General features: G+C 39.3%; 1 protein-coding gene across 2 annotated transcripts in view; it reads right to left on the reverse strand.

Annotated features, from left to right (window-relative positions):
• The window catches only part of LOC117294526, a 40,845-nt gene that overhangs the window by 13,110 nt on the left and 6,298 nt on the right, over positions 1-21,437 (reverse strand). For both annotated transcript variants that reach the window (XM_033776978.1, XM_033776977.1), the window contains exons 3-4: positions 15,448-19,176; positions 2,066-2,517 (exon numbers count right to left, since the gene is read on the reverse strand). In XM_033776978.1, the coding sequence (XP_033632869.1) occupies positions 2,066-2,517; positions 15,448-19,176 (4,181 nt within the window). The remainder of the gene's footprint in view (positions 1-2,065; positions 2,518-15,447; positions 19,177-21,437) is intronic.

A 21,437-nucleotide genomic window follows, 5' to 3' on the forward strand; every position in this document is an offset into this window, starting at 1 on the left:
AAAAGCTACAGTGACACCAATGCTAATTTGTTTAAATATAAAATCACAGAAGCTTGAGTGGAATATGGAATAATATGGGGCAAACTATGTCCCAAACCCTCACTGATTCTGCAGTTTCAAGAGTTCATTGAAAATAAACCAATCTTTCCATAATCTGATGACTTTTGTTTAATTACAATCTCCCTGATTGTGGAAATGTTTTCCCTAATTACACTAGTTATTCTTCAAGGTGGTAATGAGGGACAGAAGGGCATGGGGAACCATCGTGATTCAAGGAAATCACTAGACTTAAAGCATTGCATAGCTCCCTGCTGGTAACTTTGTAGAAACTTTGTCCCCATTTATGGTGTTTCTAGATGTCTCTGATGGTTGTATCGTATCTCCCTGATTGCGGAATCTTCTTCTGTAGTTAAATGTAATTCTAGATATCTCTCTGATTGTTGTACCACAGAACTTCCCAATTGCAAGATGCCATGTTGTCCACTCTGGTATCAATAGACACCATCCAAATGCACCCCACTGGTTGGGATGATCCATCAACCACACCTACTCCAGCTGTAGCAGACGTTTTACTACTATATCACTGCAGGTGTATCACTGGTATGTATGGAATGCTTGATCTTGTGATTGCTAGGTTAATTGGGCCAGAGAGTCCCTGGCCCCAGAACAACAACAACTAAAACCCTTGTAGGATTTATGCACACAAGATGAGAAACTGTGGCCATGACATAAAACCACAGCTTCCAGTCCTTACTTTGTGGTAACTGCAACAGTAACAGAGTCAGTAACATACTACCACTGTGGGGTACTGCTATAAAGCCATACTCAATGCACACAGATGCCACCTGCTGGTGATGGTTTTATTTTGCTACAAGGTGCAGTAGTGTATGAAGGAATGATACAGCGCTTGCAATTAACACAAGCCAAAGGCCAGTACTTTTAGCATTGGGCCAGTAACATCACTATACTGGACAAGCCTGGAGGTCTTGTGTTTTTCAATTGACTAATAACAATGATACCTCATTGTACAATGTGTAGTTTCTTTGTGGAAATTTCAACTATGAATCCAATAGGCCTACATATTTTGATTCTGTTAAGTAATGAAGTAGGCTATAGCATAGCACAAGAGTCAGATGTTCCTTGAGTGCTTGTGAGAGGCAATCTTGGACACTTCCTTTTCTCAAATTTGATTCAGTCTTGATTACTCTTTGTGACAAATTTGTGAACAAATTTTACCGAGCTAGTGTGAAACAAACACAAGATAGCTTGGGGTTAAACTCCGGTGTTGACTTCCAAAGGTTTCAGAGTACTGACTAAAGTGTGATAAAGCATGACATACATAGGTTGACAATATGTAGTTATCGATGAATACCTATAAATTTCATTATTTATTATGGTTATGATTCTCAAAGTGGCCTAACACAGCATATGGTTTCAGTAAATAATCAACCGACCACAGTCAACAGATAAAAACTTACAAAACAAGCCATATTTTGGCTTTTCTACTCATGTTTGCTCCATTGTTATTTCCTGTTGGGAGAATGTGGACCTAGATAAATGTACTCAGACTACTCAGTGCTTTGAATTTCTTGAGATAGTAGGCTATATAATACAGAGTACGTTCAAGAATGTTGATTAGTGTTGGTATTTGAAAGGAAGAATGCAAACAGGTATATTGGCTTCCAAGATACCACACATCTTTATTCTGTCTTTTTTTAAAACTCAGGAATTCTGTTGTCTGAACTTCAGTCTGAGCCGAAACCACTTTATCTCCTTTATCTCAAATAATTTTGAATGGAAAAAAAAGAAGAAGAATGGAATAGGACTTGACCTTGCCACCTCAAGATAAACGTGCTAGTGCTCTACCAACTGAGCTAAGGTGATGCTGCTTAGCAGGTTGTGTCGTAGACTTGGGTGTGACAGCAGTTACATGTTGAATGGTTTCTATGGAGACTGCAAAGGCATTAGAGCTAGTTAGCTCACTTGGTAGAGCACCGGAATGTTAAACTAGAGGTTGCAGGTTCAACAAAATTACAAAACTAAAATGAAACAAAGAACTACTTACCGGATCATTGTGCAGCGCCAACTTGAACTTGTCAAAATACATCCATCTCAGTGCTTCGTTGTGGTCCATATCATGATAGAAATCCCTGGCTGTAAAACCGAACGAGTGAAACTCCCCGTCAGGGGTCAGCAACAGCGTCGTTGGTGTCTTCATGTTCGTCACACCAGGGTCGCCCCCTTCCCACTTGCGCATGATCTGGATGTCGTCGGGGTCGCGCGTAAAGCTGTAGGCATAACCGCTGAAGGTTGTGCCAAAGTCGATGGCCACGACAACCCAGAAGGGCCGGCGGGAGGGCGGTTGGGTGGACACAGGCGTGGCTGGGGAGCTGTGGATGGCAATTCCTTGCTCAATGCTCAGGCTGTTGTTGAAGGAGGTCTGCGGAGACTGGGCGCTGTTGTTATGGGAGAGGGGTAACTTCAATGGGGTGCTGGTTGCTGGGCCAGATGAAGTACCTGAAAAATACACAAAATAGTAATGACATTTCTTGGGGTTGTTGGAGCTGTTGTGACATTTGGTAAAATCAAAAGATGTTACATACGTATCAAAGGCCCACCCTTCAAGTTCATCCAATAAAGTCAATTTCAATATTACGCACGCCTGATGCTATTAAGGAAGCAATCACCTCCATTGCCCCTGGTTGCCTTGGTGCCCCTTGAAACATTCCAATAGAAACTTACAATTTCCTCAGAGGCACCCTTTCTAATTCTTAAGGAGAAAATACCTTAGTGCCCTTGACAAATTAGGCCCAATTACAAGTTATTGTAGATATCTGTGGTTTGGGTTACAAGTTCTATGTACAAAATCTCTGTTTTACATAATTTAGTTAGAATATATGGGTTTAGAGTAACACTTTTCAACAGAGGACTATGGTGGCTTTGGTTTGCATTGAACCTTCATCAAGGAATTATATTGTTTTAGCATGATCTGGTGTATTACTTCAGTTTTCCAGTGTATTGAAAGTGCATTTTGCCACACTCCCAGGTCTGTTTCCCACCACATTAATCATCCCCACCCGTCACCTGCACTTTGCCAATATGTGAGAAGGTGCCACAACACACAGTATGCGCAAAAATCTCCCGACCAGTCTGGTACCCTAAGGCAACATTACTTAGCTTTATGTAAACCCGCCCTCCATTCACATCACATCTTATAAAGTCATTCCCCCTGAGGTGAAAGAGATTTGGGTTTCCCATACAGGGATCCAATATCTCCATGTTGTTGACGCACAGCCGTTGCCTTGGCAACTAAGTTGATGTGATTTGTTCTCAAGTGGCTGTGCACATGGGGGGGGGGGGGCGGTGGAGGGTTGGTGTGGACCGCTCTCCCTCTTCATGAGAATGGGGGTGAGTTCCGTAAAAAAACGCACAGTATGCGGTGGTGGCAGCCTCAGTATGAAGATTTACAAGTTATGTGTCATAGTTTTCTCAGCGTTTTGTTGTGATAAGTTGATCCCGAGGTCAAACACCATGTTCTGTTGTGTGTGATGATAATGAAGACATCATATTCAATGCATGCCGATGTGTATATAAAAGGGGTACGATGTGTATATTGAAATTGGAACTTCTTGCTAGTACAGTAGAGGCTTGTGCTTGGAACTGGGAAGACTGGTACCGGTACTACTGTGTTCCTGGGAACTGGGGTAGTATGAGTTCTCGGGACAAAGGGTTTCTCTTTATTTTTGTAAGTCTGTGGCATGTTCCTTTAGACCAATCACAAATGAGACCTGCCAAGGTGACAACTGACATCATTCATATCATTTGAGTTCCAACTGTTAGTTAAAAAAAAAAAAAAAAAAATCATTCTCTAAATATTTGAAGTTGACAAGATGCAGAAAGTACAAGTGACAGTTATTCAAGTTAAGGTGGTAACTTCTAAATAAATAGATACATGAATCTCTGATCAAGATGTACCTCGAATCTCTGAAGGTATCTCTACAATTTCTTGGAGAGGATGTAGAGGTCTAATGAAATTGAGATTCCTCTAATATTCATTCAAGATTAACGAAGTATGTAGTGATTTCAAAGATGAGCACAAAGTCACTAACAAAACGTAAAACCCCAGTTTGATGAGATTTCCACAATTAGTTTTAACCCTTCAAAATTTACTGTAATAATAATTTATAAGTAAACCTCATCCTAGAGCGCAAACCTAAACTGATGCACTTTACACAAACTGAAAAATACAAAGAACACGTTTTTGTTCAGCAAAATAGTTTGGAGATGTTTTCTGCTAAGTAGCTTTGAGAAACAGACCCCATATGTCACATCATAAAATCTTAACTAACATGTCAAACACTCCTTCCTCCATGCTATACATTCTAACCAGCAACAGTGTGGGTATGGCATCTCCTATAGTTGGTTCTCATCATGACAAATTATCAGCTCAAGGAATAACTAATTTACACCCCTTGTGGTTTGAGACCTACATTCAAGGCTTTGTGGTTAGTGACAGGTGCCAAAGGACATTGGCTATAGTGTGGTCTTGTTTGTTTAGCCAATAGTAGTGGTTAACAGTTACACACTTTCAGGCAGGATTACCTCTGATTTCTTTCTTGGGATGTTGACAAAAATAAACTCATTATCAAAGAGCATAGAGAAAGGACCATAAAGGCAAAACATTGTCCCTACTTTATTATGAAGAGAATACAACTATGTTAACTAAGCAAGGAGGAAGGAAAAGCTTTTGGTTACAGCATCAGGGTCATACTCTTGTCATATACTAATTTATGGCCAGAAAAATCGTACTTGATGAGAACACAGAGCGAGGATGAAAAGCCCAGCTGTTGAGAGTATCAACTATTTTGAGAAAGGATTCCCTTCTAGTATTACAGCTCTGACAATTTTCCACTCAAAAACATTTGAATCAATTCATCATAGCCCATAGTTTTGACCAAAAAACCTTGGGAGAGCCCGGATACCGTTTCCGAAGCTCTTAGGTATCTTCAACTCAAGGGATTATCAAAAGGTGGAAATATCATCATTTCAATGTACCTCCTCAAGTTTAGAGCATGGTTTTAGACATTTAAGTAAAAGTGACACGGTAAAGGATGACTCGCACCCCTGATGTGTTAAAAGCCCATTTTACACAAGAGCAATTTAGCTAGGGTCCCTTGCTAAATTGTAGCAAGATTGTTGTAAAATTTTACAAAATGTATCTCGTGTCAAAGGACAAAACAATTCTGCTGTCTAAGTTCTCTTGCAAAATCTTGTCAGACATTGCTGCATTTTACAACCATGCTAAAATTAAGCAAGGGACCCAAGTTAAGTTCTGTCATGTGAATAGCACTTTTAAGTTTCAATTAAGGAATGTAGCCAATTGGTGTCCACATACACGCCAACCTGATCTTGTCAAATCAGACAATTGCATTATTTTCTGTAAATCAATACAATGTACTTTCCCGCCAACCAAATGATTTCATGGTCCCACCGTTTAGCACAATCTTGTCATGTTGTGTCTCCAGTCCAACATATAACATCTGTTTGTTTACATTTAATGATGTACACACTAGTGACATTCTGACCCCATGTGATGCCATTGGATTCCTCCCATTTACTGCCACAGGGATTTGAACATTATTAATCATGTGAGCTGACACTGTTTTAACACACACAAAATGTGATAATATGTTGAAAGTCCTACATGTTCAGGGCCGGAGCCTTGCATTTCATCAAAATAGCATAAAACCTTACTTGGTAACGTTTAATGGGGAGAGGTTGATAGTATAACACATTGTGAGATATGGCTCCCTCTGAAATGGAGTAGTTTTCGAGAAAGAAGTAGTTTTCCACTAATTTGATTTCGAGACCTCAGATTTAGAATTTGAGGTCTCAAAATCAAGCATCTGAAAGCACACAACTGTGTGACAAGGGTGTTTTTTCTTTCATTATTATCTCACAACTTTGATGACCGATTGAGCTCAAATTTTCACAGGTTTGTTATTTTATGCATATAAATGTTGTGCTACAGCAAGTGAGAAGACTGGTCTTTGACAATTACTAATAGTGTCCAGGGTCTTTAACAACTTCAAACTGCCATGAGTGATTGCAATATGCAACAAACAAAAATTATTAAAACCAACTCCCCATTACTTAGCTTATTATAGTACACTATGCTGGGTTCTGCGTGTACAAAGCTACAGGATTTTGTTGGTACTCTACTGAATGCCTAAAACAGAAAACTATTCTCCCGAATGCCTAAAACAGAAAACTATAGAGTTTTGAACACGAAGAAACCATGACTCCACATGATTTACCTCATCATTCAAATCATCTGTCTATAAATCAGAGAAAACAAAACACCAGACACGGGTGGTTACTATCACTGTGAAATCTTCACAAAGTGCATCTCCAAATCTTGTCCCCATGCATTCATTCAGTCCTTGGTTCTACCATGGAGGTTTCTTTCCCATTGGAGGTTCTACCCACAGCACAGACTTGTGTGGTGATTGCAGACTTGCCTGACCTTGAATTCTCAGCCATACACCTCAAAACTAGTATTACCTCAACTGCTCTACAGGTATGCACACACTGTGCACAGCCAGCCAACATTGAGTCTGAACCCCAAGAGAGTTCTGCAGTAAGATCTTACCTGCTGATCTGTTATGGGAGTTCATCATGGTACCCGAATCCTTTCTATGCTTTTTGGTATGGCAACCACACCAAGTACAAAGTCGTACAGCACAACCAGCTTCCATCGGTTTAGAGAACTTAAGATCCTACTCGATTAAAGTCTCAATATGCGCTTTGATATAGATGCAAGATGTAGCCACAGCGGATAACAGCCTTAAGATTCCAGAAAGTCTGAAGTCTGAAGTACCTCTGAGGAACAGGACCTTGCTGGCCCCTGTAGAACATGAAACACTATAATCCTCGCCAAGTGTTTTTTTCAGTACCAGGGAAAATGGCAAAGACCCTACAGCACTGTGATTAGGCAGGTCTTGTTCCAATCTGTTTGATGTTGATGTACAATGTATCTTCATAAATGATGGGCTTATAGTGACAACCTTCTAGCTAGAAGGCCAAACTGAAGTGCATAGCCTCTCTGACAGCACATAAAGAGCCCACATGTATTCTATTACAGGCTTGCATGATGGGTGTCTCCCAGTAACTAATTTCCCCAAACCCCAAAAGTGACAACTTTTTGACAAGGAAAACATAACAAAATTAAATGGGTGGAGGCTTGACGTCTAAAGCTCAACTTTCATCGCTGCAGTAATTGATACAAAGATGGGGAAGAGCAACAACAACAAAACTCCCAATATCCTGGACCAGACGTAAAATAATATTAGAACTACAAGGTGTTAAATGTCACTAGCTGATTGAGTGTCGCACCTGTCAGCCTAGCAAAAACAATTAAGGAGTATAATCACCTTGAAAACAATCCTCTGTATCATGAGGAGGACTGATTGGATAGGCAAACGAGTTCAGGGATTGAACCTGGGAAGAAAATTTTCACAAGACTAAAGGGCCTGTAGCTCAGAAAGAGTTGAACAAGCACTAAGAGTAGATCTAGAGATACATCTCATCTGTCTGATGTGTGTAAGGCCTACTTTGATACTCAAGAGAATGGAAAATAAGATATTTCCAGATTCCTAACGTCAAAACAATTTTTCACAACAAAATTAGGGCTAGCCTTTTATTAATCAATTGAAAGACACAAGACCACCTGGCTTGTCAAATTTTTAGTTAACTGGCCCAATGCTATAATCACTGGCCTCCGCTTATGGTCCATCCCAGTGTTAATTTCAAGCCTTTGAGTACTCTGACATTTAAGGACTATAGGGCACCTTGCAGTAGGGTCATGTAATTGGTAAATACTCCAACATGCCATGATCATAAAAACTTGGTAAGAAGCAATGCAGCTATTGATAATGTACAACATTTTGAGAAACAATTCCCTTCCAAATTGTTTCTGCAATAAAACTTCTGTCTCAAATTATAAACAATTCCATATTTTATGCTTGATTAAAATCAAGTTCACAGCTTTCCCACTTATAATTGTGGGCTCCATACACATTTGATACTTTTTTCCTCCTTCACTTACAATAAAAAAATCAAATAATTTACCATCAAATTGTTGAAACCAAACATGAAACTGTTTTGCTTCAAAAGAGTATTTCTAACCACAACTCTATAAACAAGAAAGACTAACTTAAACAAGCTCATCCGTCTTACAAATATTTGCGAGCCTAACATAAATGTAGATCAAAATATAAATAAGACATTTGTATTGACTTGACCCACATCCCAGGTACTATATTCAATTGAAAATGTAAGGGAAGGCAGTTTTTCCTTATATCCTTATTTTCCTTATATGAGTGGAATTTAAATTCCCTCAGGAACATTTCAAGGGGCACAAAGGTGGCGGCTAGGAGCATGGAGGCAATTGCCTGTTGCCCTAAGAATCATGACTATTTAACTCAGCCAATCAAGTCAGCGCATTGAATTTTGTAAAATGCGCTTGATAAGACTCGTTTATTATTATTATTATAAGTCACACACAAAAAACGAGAAAAAAGACACCCACAAAATTCAGAAACTAATGCGACGACAAAGGTAACATGATCTACACAAAGCCGCCAACAATTCCAAAAATCAAACAAACAAAAAGTAAAAGACCAGAATTGTCTCTCTTCCAGCCACGCCAAACCCAAAGTTGACAAAGTTTTCCTAATCATTGACGTCATTCAAACAGTTCAATTACAGATACACCCCGCTGAGGGAGAAAATTGAGGCCTTCCGACACATGATGGAAGCCATCAAACTCTCAAGGTTTGTTTACAAACATTATATTGGCCATATAGAAAACATATACTCATGAACATGAACATGAACTTGTATTTATTACATATATATATTTGCCAAGTTATTTTTAAGTGTAAGACTTTAGAACATTTTTGAAGCCAAAGAATAGTTCTTAGCAAATGCCAAATTAGTTTTATACCACACATAATAAATCCTTGTCATTGATTGGTGGTACAAGCAATTGCTGTGGGATAGGTGGCATGGCAGGCTGAACTTCGCTCTTGAAATGAAGGGAAGGGGCAGAGCAATTTTAGGTGTGGGTGCTAAGTGCACCACAGGAAAAGCACAGGGCACCACAGCAGTTGCTGTTAGTGCCATGGCAGACCTTGAACACTTCACTCTAAGAGGGGGCACAGCAATTTCCCTCTAGATAAGGAGCACCATTATGAGGAAAATGTAAATGTGTATTGGAACTTTGAAAAGGGCACCACAGCAAAAGCACAGGGCACCGCAGCAATCACTCTGGGTACCATGGGTTATTCCCAGGCATGTAATACACACAAACATATTGTTGAGCTCCCACACTACCAACATTTTCCCACTAGAATGACTGAGAGTGGGGATGCCTGACCTTGACAGAGGTCATGCAATAAGTTCAGAGGTCCAGCAGCAACTCAACTATCACACCTATAGTGTAGTTCATGTCGCTGTGACCTTGGGTTTAAAATATTACCAAGACTGTGACTTCAACTGTTTTATTTTATCATCTTGCGGTTTCAGGAATGTTTTGGGTGAACAGGTTGCAGAATGTAGCCCAGTTTGAGTAGAGGCTTTTAGATGAGAGATGATAAATGGGGTGATTTAGGAATCTTTCGAGTAAAGAATGCATAGTGGAAACGCTTCGAACCGTCAAAAATGAAAAACCTGCATGGTTATATTCTTTACTGATGTGGCAATGTAAAAAATACATTTTGAATACTTCAGTGACTGTCAGGGCCTGATTTTTGCCTAAAGATTTTTTTAAATTTTGTTCCTGAACAAATTTTGAACTTTACAAAGTAGAAACATTTTTTATCAAGAACAACCCAGGGCCAATCTACACTTTCACATTGTGTAGGGTGTAACTGTATAAGAATTTTCAGGTTATTTAATTTTGTTGATGACCAATCAAGTCCAAATTTTCACAGATTTGTAATTTGACACACATGTTGGGCTACACCAAATGTTCAGTGCATTAAATGTGAACAGGATCTACTTAATTGATTTCAATAAGTTAAGTGCAGAATATCACTGGCTAAATATTGGGAAATGACCAGTGGTATTGATTTATAGATAAACTGTGTGTGTGTTAAAGTAGACAGTGCGATGGATGGTGTAGGCCTATTTGTTACTCATGACATCCCACATTTACTAGACTTGTGGACAAGTCAACAAATGATTGTCGCGGTGATAGTCAGGTTGCGGTATGTAACTCAGCTCTCCGCCACAAAGACTGGTCTCTTGAGACGACTGCTCTTGTGCGAAGCTGCTGGCTCCCTACTACTCCCCAGTAGTTGCGAGAGAGCAAAAGTCTCGCTGGGGTTAGAAGTCTCACCAGAACATCGCCGGTGTATAGTGAGATTTGTGAACGCTATCATCGCAACAAACATTGTCCACAAGTCTACACATTCCAAAAAGAAAAAGAGCCTTAACAAAAGGCCTTTTCAATTTTTTTTAAGAACTCTCACAAACAAATTATCTAGAGGAGTTTTTTTTTCATCCTTCCCCTCTATGATAGAATGAAACATTTTTGCTCAGATTCTTAACAGTTAAAAACTAATGTGCCAATGTTCTGCACGTAGGCCCAACCAACTGTTACGAGTTACACCACATATGTTTCGACAACCGTATTACAGCAACCTCAGTTTATTTTGAATTTCCAAACCCTAAACCCTAACCCCAACCCCAACCATACGGAATAAATCACATGGGGTTTTCGGAAGATAGGGTTGTCAGAACATTAGTGGTGTCAGAATATAGCGCAGTCACCAGTGTGTGTGCCCTCACACATGCCAACTTACAGAGTACTTTTAACAACAGAACTATGCTACAAACACACACACATGTTGATGGGCAAAAACCAATGCTTGAATACAGAGTTTAGCTTCTCAAACTGTAATAAGGGAAAACAAATCTGCACACAGCCTATCAGCGTTGGGTAATTTTGTACCATGTAAGGTGAACAGGTCAGTTGGAGTACACCAAAAGTTGAGTCAAGTGTCCCTGATGGAATACCAACACGTCTCAGTTCAATAATGAAATTGCTTTCTTGGTACAAGCATGAATGATAACAGAGTTCATTTGTGAACCAAGCATTCCAGATTCAGTTCTCTTTTTCGGAATCAACAACATCTGAAGCCTACATACATAAGTTCCTCTATTTTCTCCCTCAAACTGTAAAGGAACTGATTAAGCTACAAAAAGCTACTTGCAAGCACAAGGTTATGGGTTCGAATCCGGCCAAGCTCCCCGCCGATTTCAAAATGACTAGACAGACTAAATATTATTGAATCACAATTTATTTACTTGTGCAATTCATAATCATAGATGTTAGAGGTTGGCTGTTGCCAGCTTGGTGTTTAGGCTAGATATCCCCTATATTGGAGCTTTGCTGAGTTAAACTTAAAAAAACCCTCATCTAAACAAACAAGCAAACAAACAAACAAACAAACAAACAAACAAACAAAAAACCGACATGGTGACTGGTACTTCACCACCTTATAATTTTTTGTTTCCAGAATGACTGTATTTGAGTCTTGATGCCCTTGTTCGTTTGATTTACATCAGTGCTTCTCATGAAACCTGCAGCTCAAAGTGGTTCTAAAAACAAAATACCGCACCATTGTAACCCAGCCTGACACTGCAAAGTTCAAATCTCTTGTCCTCCTTAAATATCCCTACAGAAAAGCTTGCTCAGCCCCAAAACCTTTGATGCAGAGATTTGTTGAGAAAGTAATCACCCAATCTACAATTTACATTTAATGTAAGCAATTCTCATTAGTGTTGACATTCTTAAGGCCAATTATTTTGTCTTTTAAAATATTTTGAACTATTTTCAAATTTAAGTAAACATGCCATCACTTCTATTCAAAATATTTACATTACTAGCAAACCGAGATATATTTATTTTCTATCATGTTTGTTTTACCAATGAAACAATCAGAGCCAAGGGTATTTTGGGAAACTTAAGAACTTAACCCTTTTAAAACAATTTTGCTGACATTAAAGTGACATCTGGGCTGAATTTCATACAGCAAAACAATTTTTGGCGAAGCAGAAATTTCCACCATGCAAAGTTTCAAATCCCACTAAAGCAGAAAATAAGTATTGTATACCACATCCAATTTTGTATATAAGTGGTTACTATTAAACCAAATAAAACCAAGCCGAACACTTCATGTTTTTATCTGAAGCTATAATCAGGCCCATGGCGGTCCACCATATCTTGGTGGATCCAATCTGAACTAGTTCAACCAAAGAGAAGACACCCACAGAGTTCTTTCAAAACCTACCTGTGACCTGAGCCAAGCTGAGGGTTTCCAAAGGGTCCTCAGTTGATCTCTTGGTCAGTGTCAATGTCAAGAACCACTACTGGAATGTTGGGTAGGGTTTTCAGAGATCAAAGGTGCTGGACATTCTTGGCAAGCAGCCAAGAGCACAGCAGCTAGCCCAAGCACCCCACAAGAAAGATGATGAATGAAATCACACAAGCAGGTCACAAAAGTTACCCTGGTTCTTAAGAATGATCTTGAAGTTCAAAATGAAAGTGAATACCAAAATAATAAAGATTCCAAAGCTTTGGGGGAGAATGCCTACAAAACCACAAATCTAAAGGTAAATTTGAATCTCATCCCCCCTCCTGAGTTCATCAACAAATCCAACCACAGTAATATAATATGTAAAGGACTACATCTTTCCCTATCCTATGTATGTATGTATGTAGATTTAAAAAAAACGTCCATCATAAATCAAGCAATTCTGTTGGTCTCCACCCAATCCCCAACTTCTCACAAACCAAAACAAACACCCTCCTCAACTCCTCAGGGTACATTTTGTCATTTACGCAACTGAAACAGAACCTCTTGAAAAAATACAGCCACTTCTCAGATATGGTCCTTTGATGTTACCGACTAAATACCGCAGGAATTTTTACAACTTTTTTAGATTAGTGTTCTCACTGGAGTTGACCCCCATTTTTGTGGTGTTCCGCCAGATTTCCCATCAAAGTATTTATTGATCTAACAAAAAAAGTTGATAAAACAGTCTATTGTTAATGATGCTGGTTATGAAGGGTATTTGCATTGTTCTTTGATTGAAACCCATTTCCAGTGTCATTGAGAAAAATCAATTTGATTGGTTTGTTTTACGGTCCTTCACTTAAGTACTATGCTTCTTAAGCTAATATTTGGCCCGGGTATTCCCCACTTATTTCAGCATTGTTGCTTGTGTAAGTTAGTATTGAATGTGATTGCCCTGGATTCAAAACATTTTTTTTTTCCAATGGTAGTGGAATTTTTAATGGGCTCACTCCATAAAGAATTTACAAAATATAAAACCCTTAATTTAATATCTGTCTTTGGTTCTCTTTGAAACTATCACAAAGGTCAGGTCCGAATTGGCAATGGCTACGGCTACAAATTTAAACAAAATGTTGGCATCTCCACCTCTGAAGTAACTCTGATGATTTCGACTTCACAGTGTGTTTAGAAAAGTACATTGTAGATCTAGTACATCGTAGCAGGATTCATTTTTTAAGTGTGAAACAAAACAGCTAAAAAAATTTCATCAAGTCTGCATTCAAATGAAAGTCTGAAATTTCCCATCTCCGTGTTTAGGAATTGTTATGATTTATAGGTGTACATGTTTCTCTTTCGCAGTTGAGCAGCCACAGATTTGTTACACCCCAGGCTCAATATCTGGCTTACACCTACCTAAACTATCAGGTGTCAGAAGATATGATGGTAGTCAAAATTATCAGCCACCAATTTTTGCTTTCTGCAAACAGATGGGTATGCCAGATCTGGCTTTTATCTCATGGTAACCAGCATACCTTGCCTTATACTTTTTTCTTGCAATAACAAAGATCATTTACAGTCAAATGTACAATAACAAGATAATTCAACACTTTCTACCATAATAAAAAGATATTATGTGGTTCTCTACTCAATCACTAGATGTGTTGAGGGTTCCTTTTGGTAATGACAAATTTCATTAGTTTCAACACTTCCAACAGCACAAATCATTAATTAAGGGAACTTGATTTATCGCATAGGTGCATAATGCCACTTGAGGTCTCATGGAATTGCCCTAAACAATAATACAATATATAAAACTATGTTTTGTTTAAATCATGGCCAGTTCCAATCCAATATTTTCTCATCGTAGTTTGTCTCATTATTATGGTAGTTTTAATCCCTGTCTTCTAGATGATACAATTCAGGTTAATAGAGTCTGTGCACCACCAGATACAAAACTACAGGTTTGGACATTATGGACTATTTCCTTATGCTTTACTTTTTCAGGAAAATTTGAATGCACAAAGAGATTTTTTTTTAAAGTACTGAAATTAGGAAAACAAATCCTACAAAATCACATGCCTACTACATGCATTTATATATGAAAGTCCTATTCAATATTTTCACCAGCTGTATCCTTCACAACGTTATTTAAGGCGGCCATTATCATACTGTTTGATTCCATCTTCAGCATTTAACCATCCTGACACAAACCAGAGATTTCTGACCTCAACAAGATAACTCCTTCAAATCACAGCCAAAGTGGCCTCCCATGGTTTTTGTCCAAACTCTCTATCAATATTTTTCTGCTATGACCATTTTTGAGATGGACCAACACAGGGCAATAATGGTGAGATAGCAAAACAGATGTAAACCAGGACCAGGTTACAAAACAGCAGAGGGGCATTCTTTGGTGTAACTCAAGCTGAGTTATCTTGTTGGTCACTTTGCTGGAAGTTGATCGGGGTAATTAAGTTTGTTGAGGCGAGTTGTCAGAATAATCCTCCCTACTGGTCAGACGTAAACAAATGATAAAGTTGTACCTTGAGACTGCAGACTTAAAGACATAGCCTTTTATACAGTTTTACAGGCAGTATCTCGATGATCAATTATATGGATAAATGAAATATGTACAAACTGGCTCTGGCTGCAAGGCAAAGCAGGCAGACGTAGAGTCATAGCCTTTAATACAGTTTTGCTGGCAGTATCTCGATGATCAATGATATGGATAAATGAAATATGTACAAACTGGCTCTGGCTACATACAAGGCAAGGCAGGCAGACATAAAGTCATATCCTTTTATACAGTTGTGTGGCAGTATCTCAATGATCAATGATATATGGATAATTGAAATATGTACACAAACTAGCTCTGGCTATAACACAGGGCAGGCACACAGGGATCTATTCCAAACCTTGGCTTGAGCAACAACTCTGGTTTGGGCTACGGCTCCAGTTTGGACTACATCATCAAATTTGGAGCAGCGCAAATGTTTCTCAAAAACCCAAACAGAGCCGGCGGTGAAGACCAAGAAAAAATTGTAAATTTAAAAGATAACAAAAGATAAAGGTTTGTTTGACTTACCAGGTCGATGATCAAGATCCACACTTGCTTGAATGGTGTTGTCTACTCCAACTCTCCCATTTAGACAAGCATCAGCACCTCCTTCCTCATGACATTCCTTTGATTTGCTTCTGGATCCCTTCTTGTTCTTTGCCTTGGATGATGATTTCCCAAGCTTCCATCGTCCCTTTTTCTGTCCCTCCTCATCTGGCGTCTTTGGTGATCCTGCTTCTGGTTCTATCGGTAAATTGTTTCCTTGATCCTCTGGAAGCTTCTCATTTGTGGCTCGTCTATCGGGGGATTTGGAGCGAGGAGAAAGTTTCAGATGGAGCTTGGTTAGCCCCAAAGATGCCATGATGCCACTCTTTTTCTTCTGGAGTTTGCCAGGGTTGGTCTGAGAGCTGTGGGAAGATGCAGATTTAGTGGAGGAATGAGAAGATGTGCTCCCCTTTCGTTCTGAGACAGCTGCACTCACAGTAAGGCTAAGTTCGGGAGCTGAGGCTGAGGCTGAGAGTGAGGAAGAATCTTCTAGGACATTTAACTGAGGATGGTCGACACTCATCTCTGGTATCTCGGGTGACAAAACATCAGCAGTTACTTGTACCTCCTCTTTTTCATCCATGTCAACCACATCCTGATTTATCATCTCCTCATTGTCACTGTGAACAGATTCATCTTCACTCAAGGCCACACCAAGAGACAGGCCACCCCTGAGATCCGATAGTGTGAACTTGGGCGCGGTCACCTGCACCCTAGAACACAACTCATCTTCCCAGTTGAGGTCCATGGGTTCATCCAAGCTTGGAAGACTGCCATTAGTCTCTACATCATATCTTTGTGGGGCGACATCTTCAGTAGACCCGAATGACACATCTGGGAAATAGACCCCATCATTATCAGAGACGAATGTGTTATCACTATGCTCACATCCATCCAGACTTAATTCTGAGTCACCTTTATTTAGTTCTTGTGAAGCATCTTCAGTATCAAAGTCTAGTTTCACTTTCACGTCATCATTTTTGTCTCCGCTTTCAAGACAACCAAACTTCAATCGAAGTTCTTCACTCATGTCTACCTCAGGTTTTACAAAACAGGCTTGCAATGTCTCTTCAATAACAGGCTCAGGAATTGTCACTTTAACTGCATCTTCACATTCTACTGACATAAACTCTGGTTCCTCAGGGCCCTTCATTACCAAATCTGTACTGACTGAGACTGTCTTCACATCTTCTTCACACCCATCTACAATCACTTCCACATCATCAACAACTGCACTGGGCAGTACCTTGGAATCGTGGGAGGAAGATTTCTTTGTCGGGGAGTGTTTACCACCAAACTTGGGAAATGAGAAATTAAAGGATGGCAGCTTGAATCTGTGCTTGGTTGGTGAGTTCAGAGGTTCAGCTTCTGAAACTTGCTCACTCATCTCGAGTTTAGCTGTTTCCTCTACTCCTTCGGACAATTTGTCACCCTTGATTTCATTTTCCAAAGCTTCACTTCCAGCTGACAATGAAAGCCCACTTGAAATAATCACATCCACAGCTTTAGTATCCCCATCTGTTGTGATGTCACAAAACTTGTCCACAAAAGTATCGTCTACACTACCTGAAGAACCCGATACTGCTTCAATAGCGACTTCACCAGAATTGTCTAGTTGATCTTTTGACTCATTAATATCTCCTTGAGATGCTTCAAAATCTTGTGATGGATATCCTGAAATGATCTGGTGATCAGCTAGTTCAGAAACTTCTGTCTTAACTTGAACACCAACCTCACAGTTGTCAGATGTGTCTGAAGTATCAACCTCTGTTTTTACCTCAAATTCTGGAAGGACATTACTCAAAGATGGAAGACCCACATCAACTGCATCAACCTTTGTATTGACATCTATTTCTGCATCTAATTCAGCTTGGAATTCACCTGCCGCATCAGGTGGAGATTCATCTCCATTAACAAAGTCAATGCTACCTGCATAGGCATCACCTTCATCTGAGCTATTTTCTATAAGAACAGGCACTGCAACATAGACACCATCTGCCTGAAAGTTCTCTCCATTAAAATCTGCACCAACTTCTGCAGCATCTCCTTTCACAGTTAAATTGCTCACCAATTTAAGACTCTTATAACTTTTAGATGTTGAAGTGTTTACACTTAAGTCTGCTTCTACTGCAGCTTCAGCTGTGATGGGATTCTCTACAGCAACATCCACTTTAATGACATTATTAACCTCTGCATCTGGGCTGCTCTGTATCTCAGGAATTGCGATGCTCGTCTCTCCTTCACTGGGCATGGTTATTTTGGTATCTGATTTTGACTTTGGAGACTTCTTTCCACCAAACCTCGGCAAATGAAGATGCATATTTGGGAGTGTGAAGGACTTCTTCTTAGCTTTCCTGAATTCTGCATCTTTACTGGAAATGTCTGGTACTGAGGGAGCCCTAGCCTCCAAGACATAACTATTTCCATCCTCACTAGATCCACACCTGTTGATGACCAACTCTGAAGAAGATTTTGACAAGCCGAGAACTTCTGGTACGGTGTCTTCTGTCTCATGTTCAGCTTGAGATTTAAAACTAATCTTACCCTGTGTCCCAACATCAGGGCAATCACTTTTGGATGATACCTTCATCTTGCCCGTGCGCCTTCCGCCGAATTTTGGAATGCGAAAATTGAACCCTGAGAAGAAGCCTTTAGTCTTTGACTTCTGCTTGACTTCCTGTGTGACCTTGGGGGACTCTCCAATTCCCGTCTCTTGAACACCTTCAACAATAACATGATCAGGATCAACTGAGGATTCTGGACCATTTGGCTTACCCGGAGAATCACTTGAGGGTGATACCTCAACAAGGACTTCAGGGGATATGTCACTGCTGACTGCTAACTGGTTAGACACTTCCTCCACCTGCAGAGAATCAGCAACCTCACTTGATTTTGCCGACATCTCAACGTTGAGCTGGTCTTTTTGTGGAGTTGCATTTACAAGATCAATTGCAACACCTTGAATCTGAAAGTTTCCATCCTTAAGTGACATGTCTTCTCCGACACACCCTGAGGAAGATGCAGACGATGAAACACTCTTCTTATCTGAATCTTTAGGAGCCTCCTCCCGACTCCACTGAAACGAGCTCTCCATTTTTCCATCCACCTCACCAGGCTCCAACTCATTCTCACTATCTCCATCTTCCCAGGTCAACTGGCACCCAACATCAAAATGAGCACACTCAATAGACAGCTTATCAGAGCTTGTTTCACCCTCAACTTCGCCTTCTTGGTTGTCCTCAATTAAAACCTCTCCAATAATATTCTTTTTACCTCCATTTGTTTCTTGAAGTCTCTCATCCTCATCTCTCTGTTCTTCTTCCATCTTTTCCTCCGCCTCTTCACTCTGTTCCTCCTCCTCTTCAATCTTTTCCTCCACCTCACCTTTTATTTCCTCTTCTTCTTTCTTCACTTCCACCCCTTCTTTCCTTTCCTCCTCCTCCTCCTCTTCAAAGGCATCAATGGTCTTTGTGAACTCACTCAGCATCTCAGGAGTGAACTGGACATCCCCAATTGAATCATCTGCTACAATCTGGTTGCATTCCTGAAGAATCTTCTCAGCGGCTGTCAACTCATCCTCTTGAGGTGCCTCCTCCTCAACATCATTTTCAACATCCATGGACTCGTCGGTCAAGATGAAGTCTTCAGCTGGTGAAGAGATGTGAGTGGGAGAGGCATGGACCTCCAGGCTGATGGACATTTGGAGAATTCCTATTCAAAGAATACACAAGAAAAAAGAAGGGGTCAAATTTAAATGCAACAAAATAAAGAAAGAATTCTTTTATAAATAATAGCAAACTTATGGGTTCCATGTAATTATTCTCTTTTGAGGGAGTATAAGCTCTTACTTGGTTGTTGCCCCCGATTTCCTACATTTTTGTGTATCACTTGGTGAACATTGTATTTATATTGATTGAGGAATTGGAAATAAATGTTGTATTGAACTGAACTGAACTGAACTGAACTGAAAAGAGCCGGTTTGGTCTGGACGTATTACATGGTTGTACCCGCAAAATGTACGATTATTTATGGTTAATTCTTATTCTTCACACCACGCAAAGCTTCAAACATCACCAACACAGAGACAAGAGAATGTCCTGGAATTGGTTTTATAAAATGTGGCTTAAGGGAAACTTCGCAGTGCTGGACTAAAATACTGTTCGGAATCAAATGGTAAGGCCATAATCATATGGGGCAATCATTTTTGATATTATAAAAGAACGGTGAAAATTTATTTAATGTACAGTATAGCCATCTTACAATCTTGAGAGAATAGTTGGAATTTGATCATCTTCTTTTATTAGTAGTTATACATAAAACTTTTAGGGATTCAAATATTCAGATTTCATTTTTATATATAAATTCTTAAGTGCACAATGTCTTTTACAAAAAGTCTAAGCCTCCACCCATGACTTTTCATAACCTAAAATTTCAAAAATTAATGTCCCACCAGACTACCTGCACCAGTACTTAATTGCACCAGATGGTTCAATTAATCCCTATTAATTGACCACATGCAGGCCAGAAACCTTTACAGTCATTAAATAGTTTCTTAATTAGAGACTTGCTTTAGCGAAGGAAAAAGAGATCAATAGGTTGAGCTAATGAACTCAGCAGAATGATCAATAAGCATGGGCAAGACTTTGATGTGATATGCACATAGTTCATGTGTATTGATTATCTCATGTCTTTGATCTTGTGAACCTGGTTAAAACACATGCATCAACTGTATGTTAATTAACACATGAAAAATTTATGAAACAAGTCGATACTTTCAGCTAATTAACCAAACAATGTGCAGTTAAGTGTGAATATATATGTAATGCATGACATGGTTGATGACTATTGAAAGAAACACATGCTCCAACATTGTTTAATGATGTCATACCATATGAAGCATGGCACTCTCCAATGAGCACAGTGTATCACAATCAACAACAACGTTTAAGCTGGGAAGTCGATTTTTTTATTTGGTTTTACCTCACAAAACGTGTCTGCTTTGGCAAAACTTCACAAATTTGTTTTTTTTTAGAATTCTCAAGCTTTTAAAAAAAGGGGAGTGGGGCTGCACTGTTGACTTCACTTGCAGTCAGTCATAAAAAGTGTATTAAGTGTTTACCTCAAAAATGCTGACAAAGTTCAACAACAACAGCAAATTAATCATTTCTTAAATCTGTTGATGTTTACACTACCTTGGAAACCATGTCTTTTTGTTGACTTATTTGTTGTCATTTTACCACTAATAGCTTTGCCTAAATAAACAACTCCCCTGTGCTCTGACTGAATTGAATGAAATATTTACAATAACTTTGGGGCTACCGCTCGGTCATGGTCAAAAAGAAGCTTATAATTTTTTAATTGACGACTACAATGTCACATTTTATGTACTTTGAGGTCAAGGCATTTGGACCCAAGTAGGGTGTTGTCAAATTCTGGGAAGGGAACACCGACATTTAACAGTGAAGTTTTAAGGAAGTATTATACATGTAGTAAACCTTAAAGGCCTGTATTTGTTTTCATCATGAAAGGTTCCAACGATTTACTTTACTGGAATTGAACTATGCCGATGGTTAAAGCCATTATACACTTTCGGTACAGGAAAAAAAAGGTTCATCGATTTACAAATAATTTACATGGTTTACAGAAATATTGTTCCATAAAATGCTTTACTTTTTGAGAAAACATTAAAACAACATTAATTCTCGTTCGCGAGAATTCCGGATTTATTTTAAACACATGTCATGACACGGCGAAATGCACGGAAACAAGAGTGGGTTTTCCCGTTATTTTCTCCGACTCCGATGACCGATTGAGCCTAAATTTGCACAGGTTTGTTATTTTATATATAAGTTGTGATACACAAAGTGTGGGACTTGGACAACACTGTTTACCGAAAGTGTATAATGGCTTTAAGACCAGGATTCACACAACATGTAAACAAAGATTCCAAACTTGGCAGGTTTGGCTGGTGG

Source organism: Asterias rubens, chromosome 9 (assembly GCF_902459465.1).
Source record: "Asterias rubens chromosome 9, eAstRub1.3, whole genome shotgun sequence".
NCBI lineage: Eukaryota > Metazoa > Echinodermata > Asteroidea > Forcipulatida > Asteriidae > Asterias > Asterias rubens.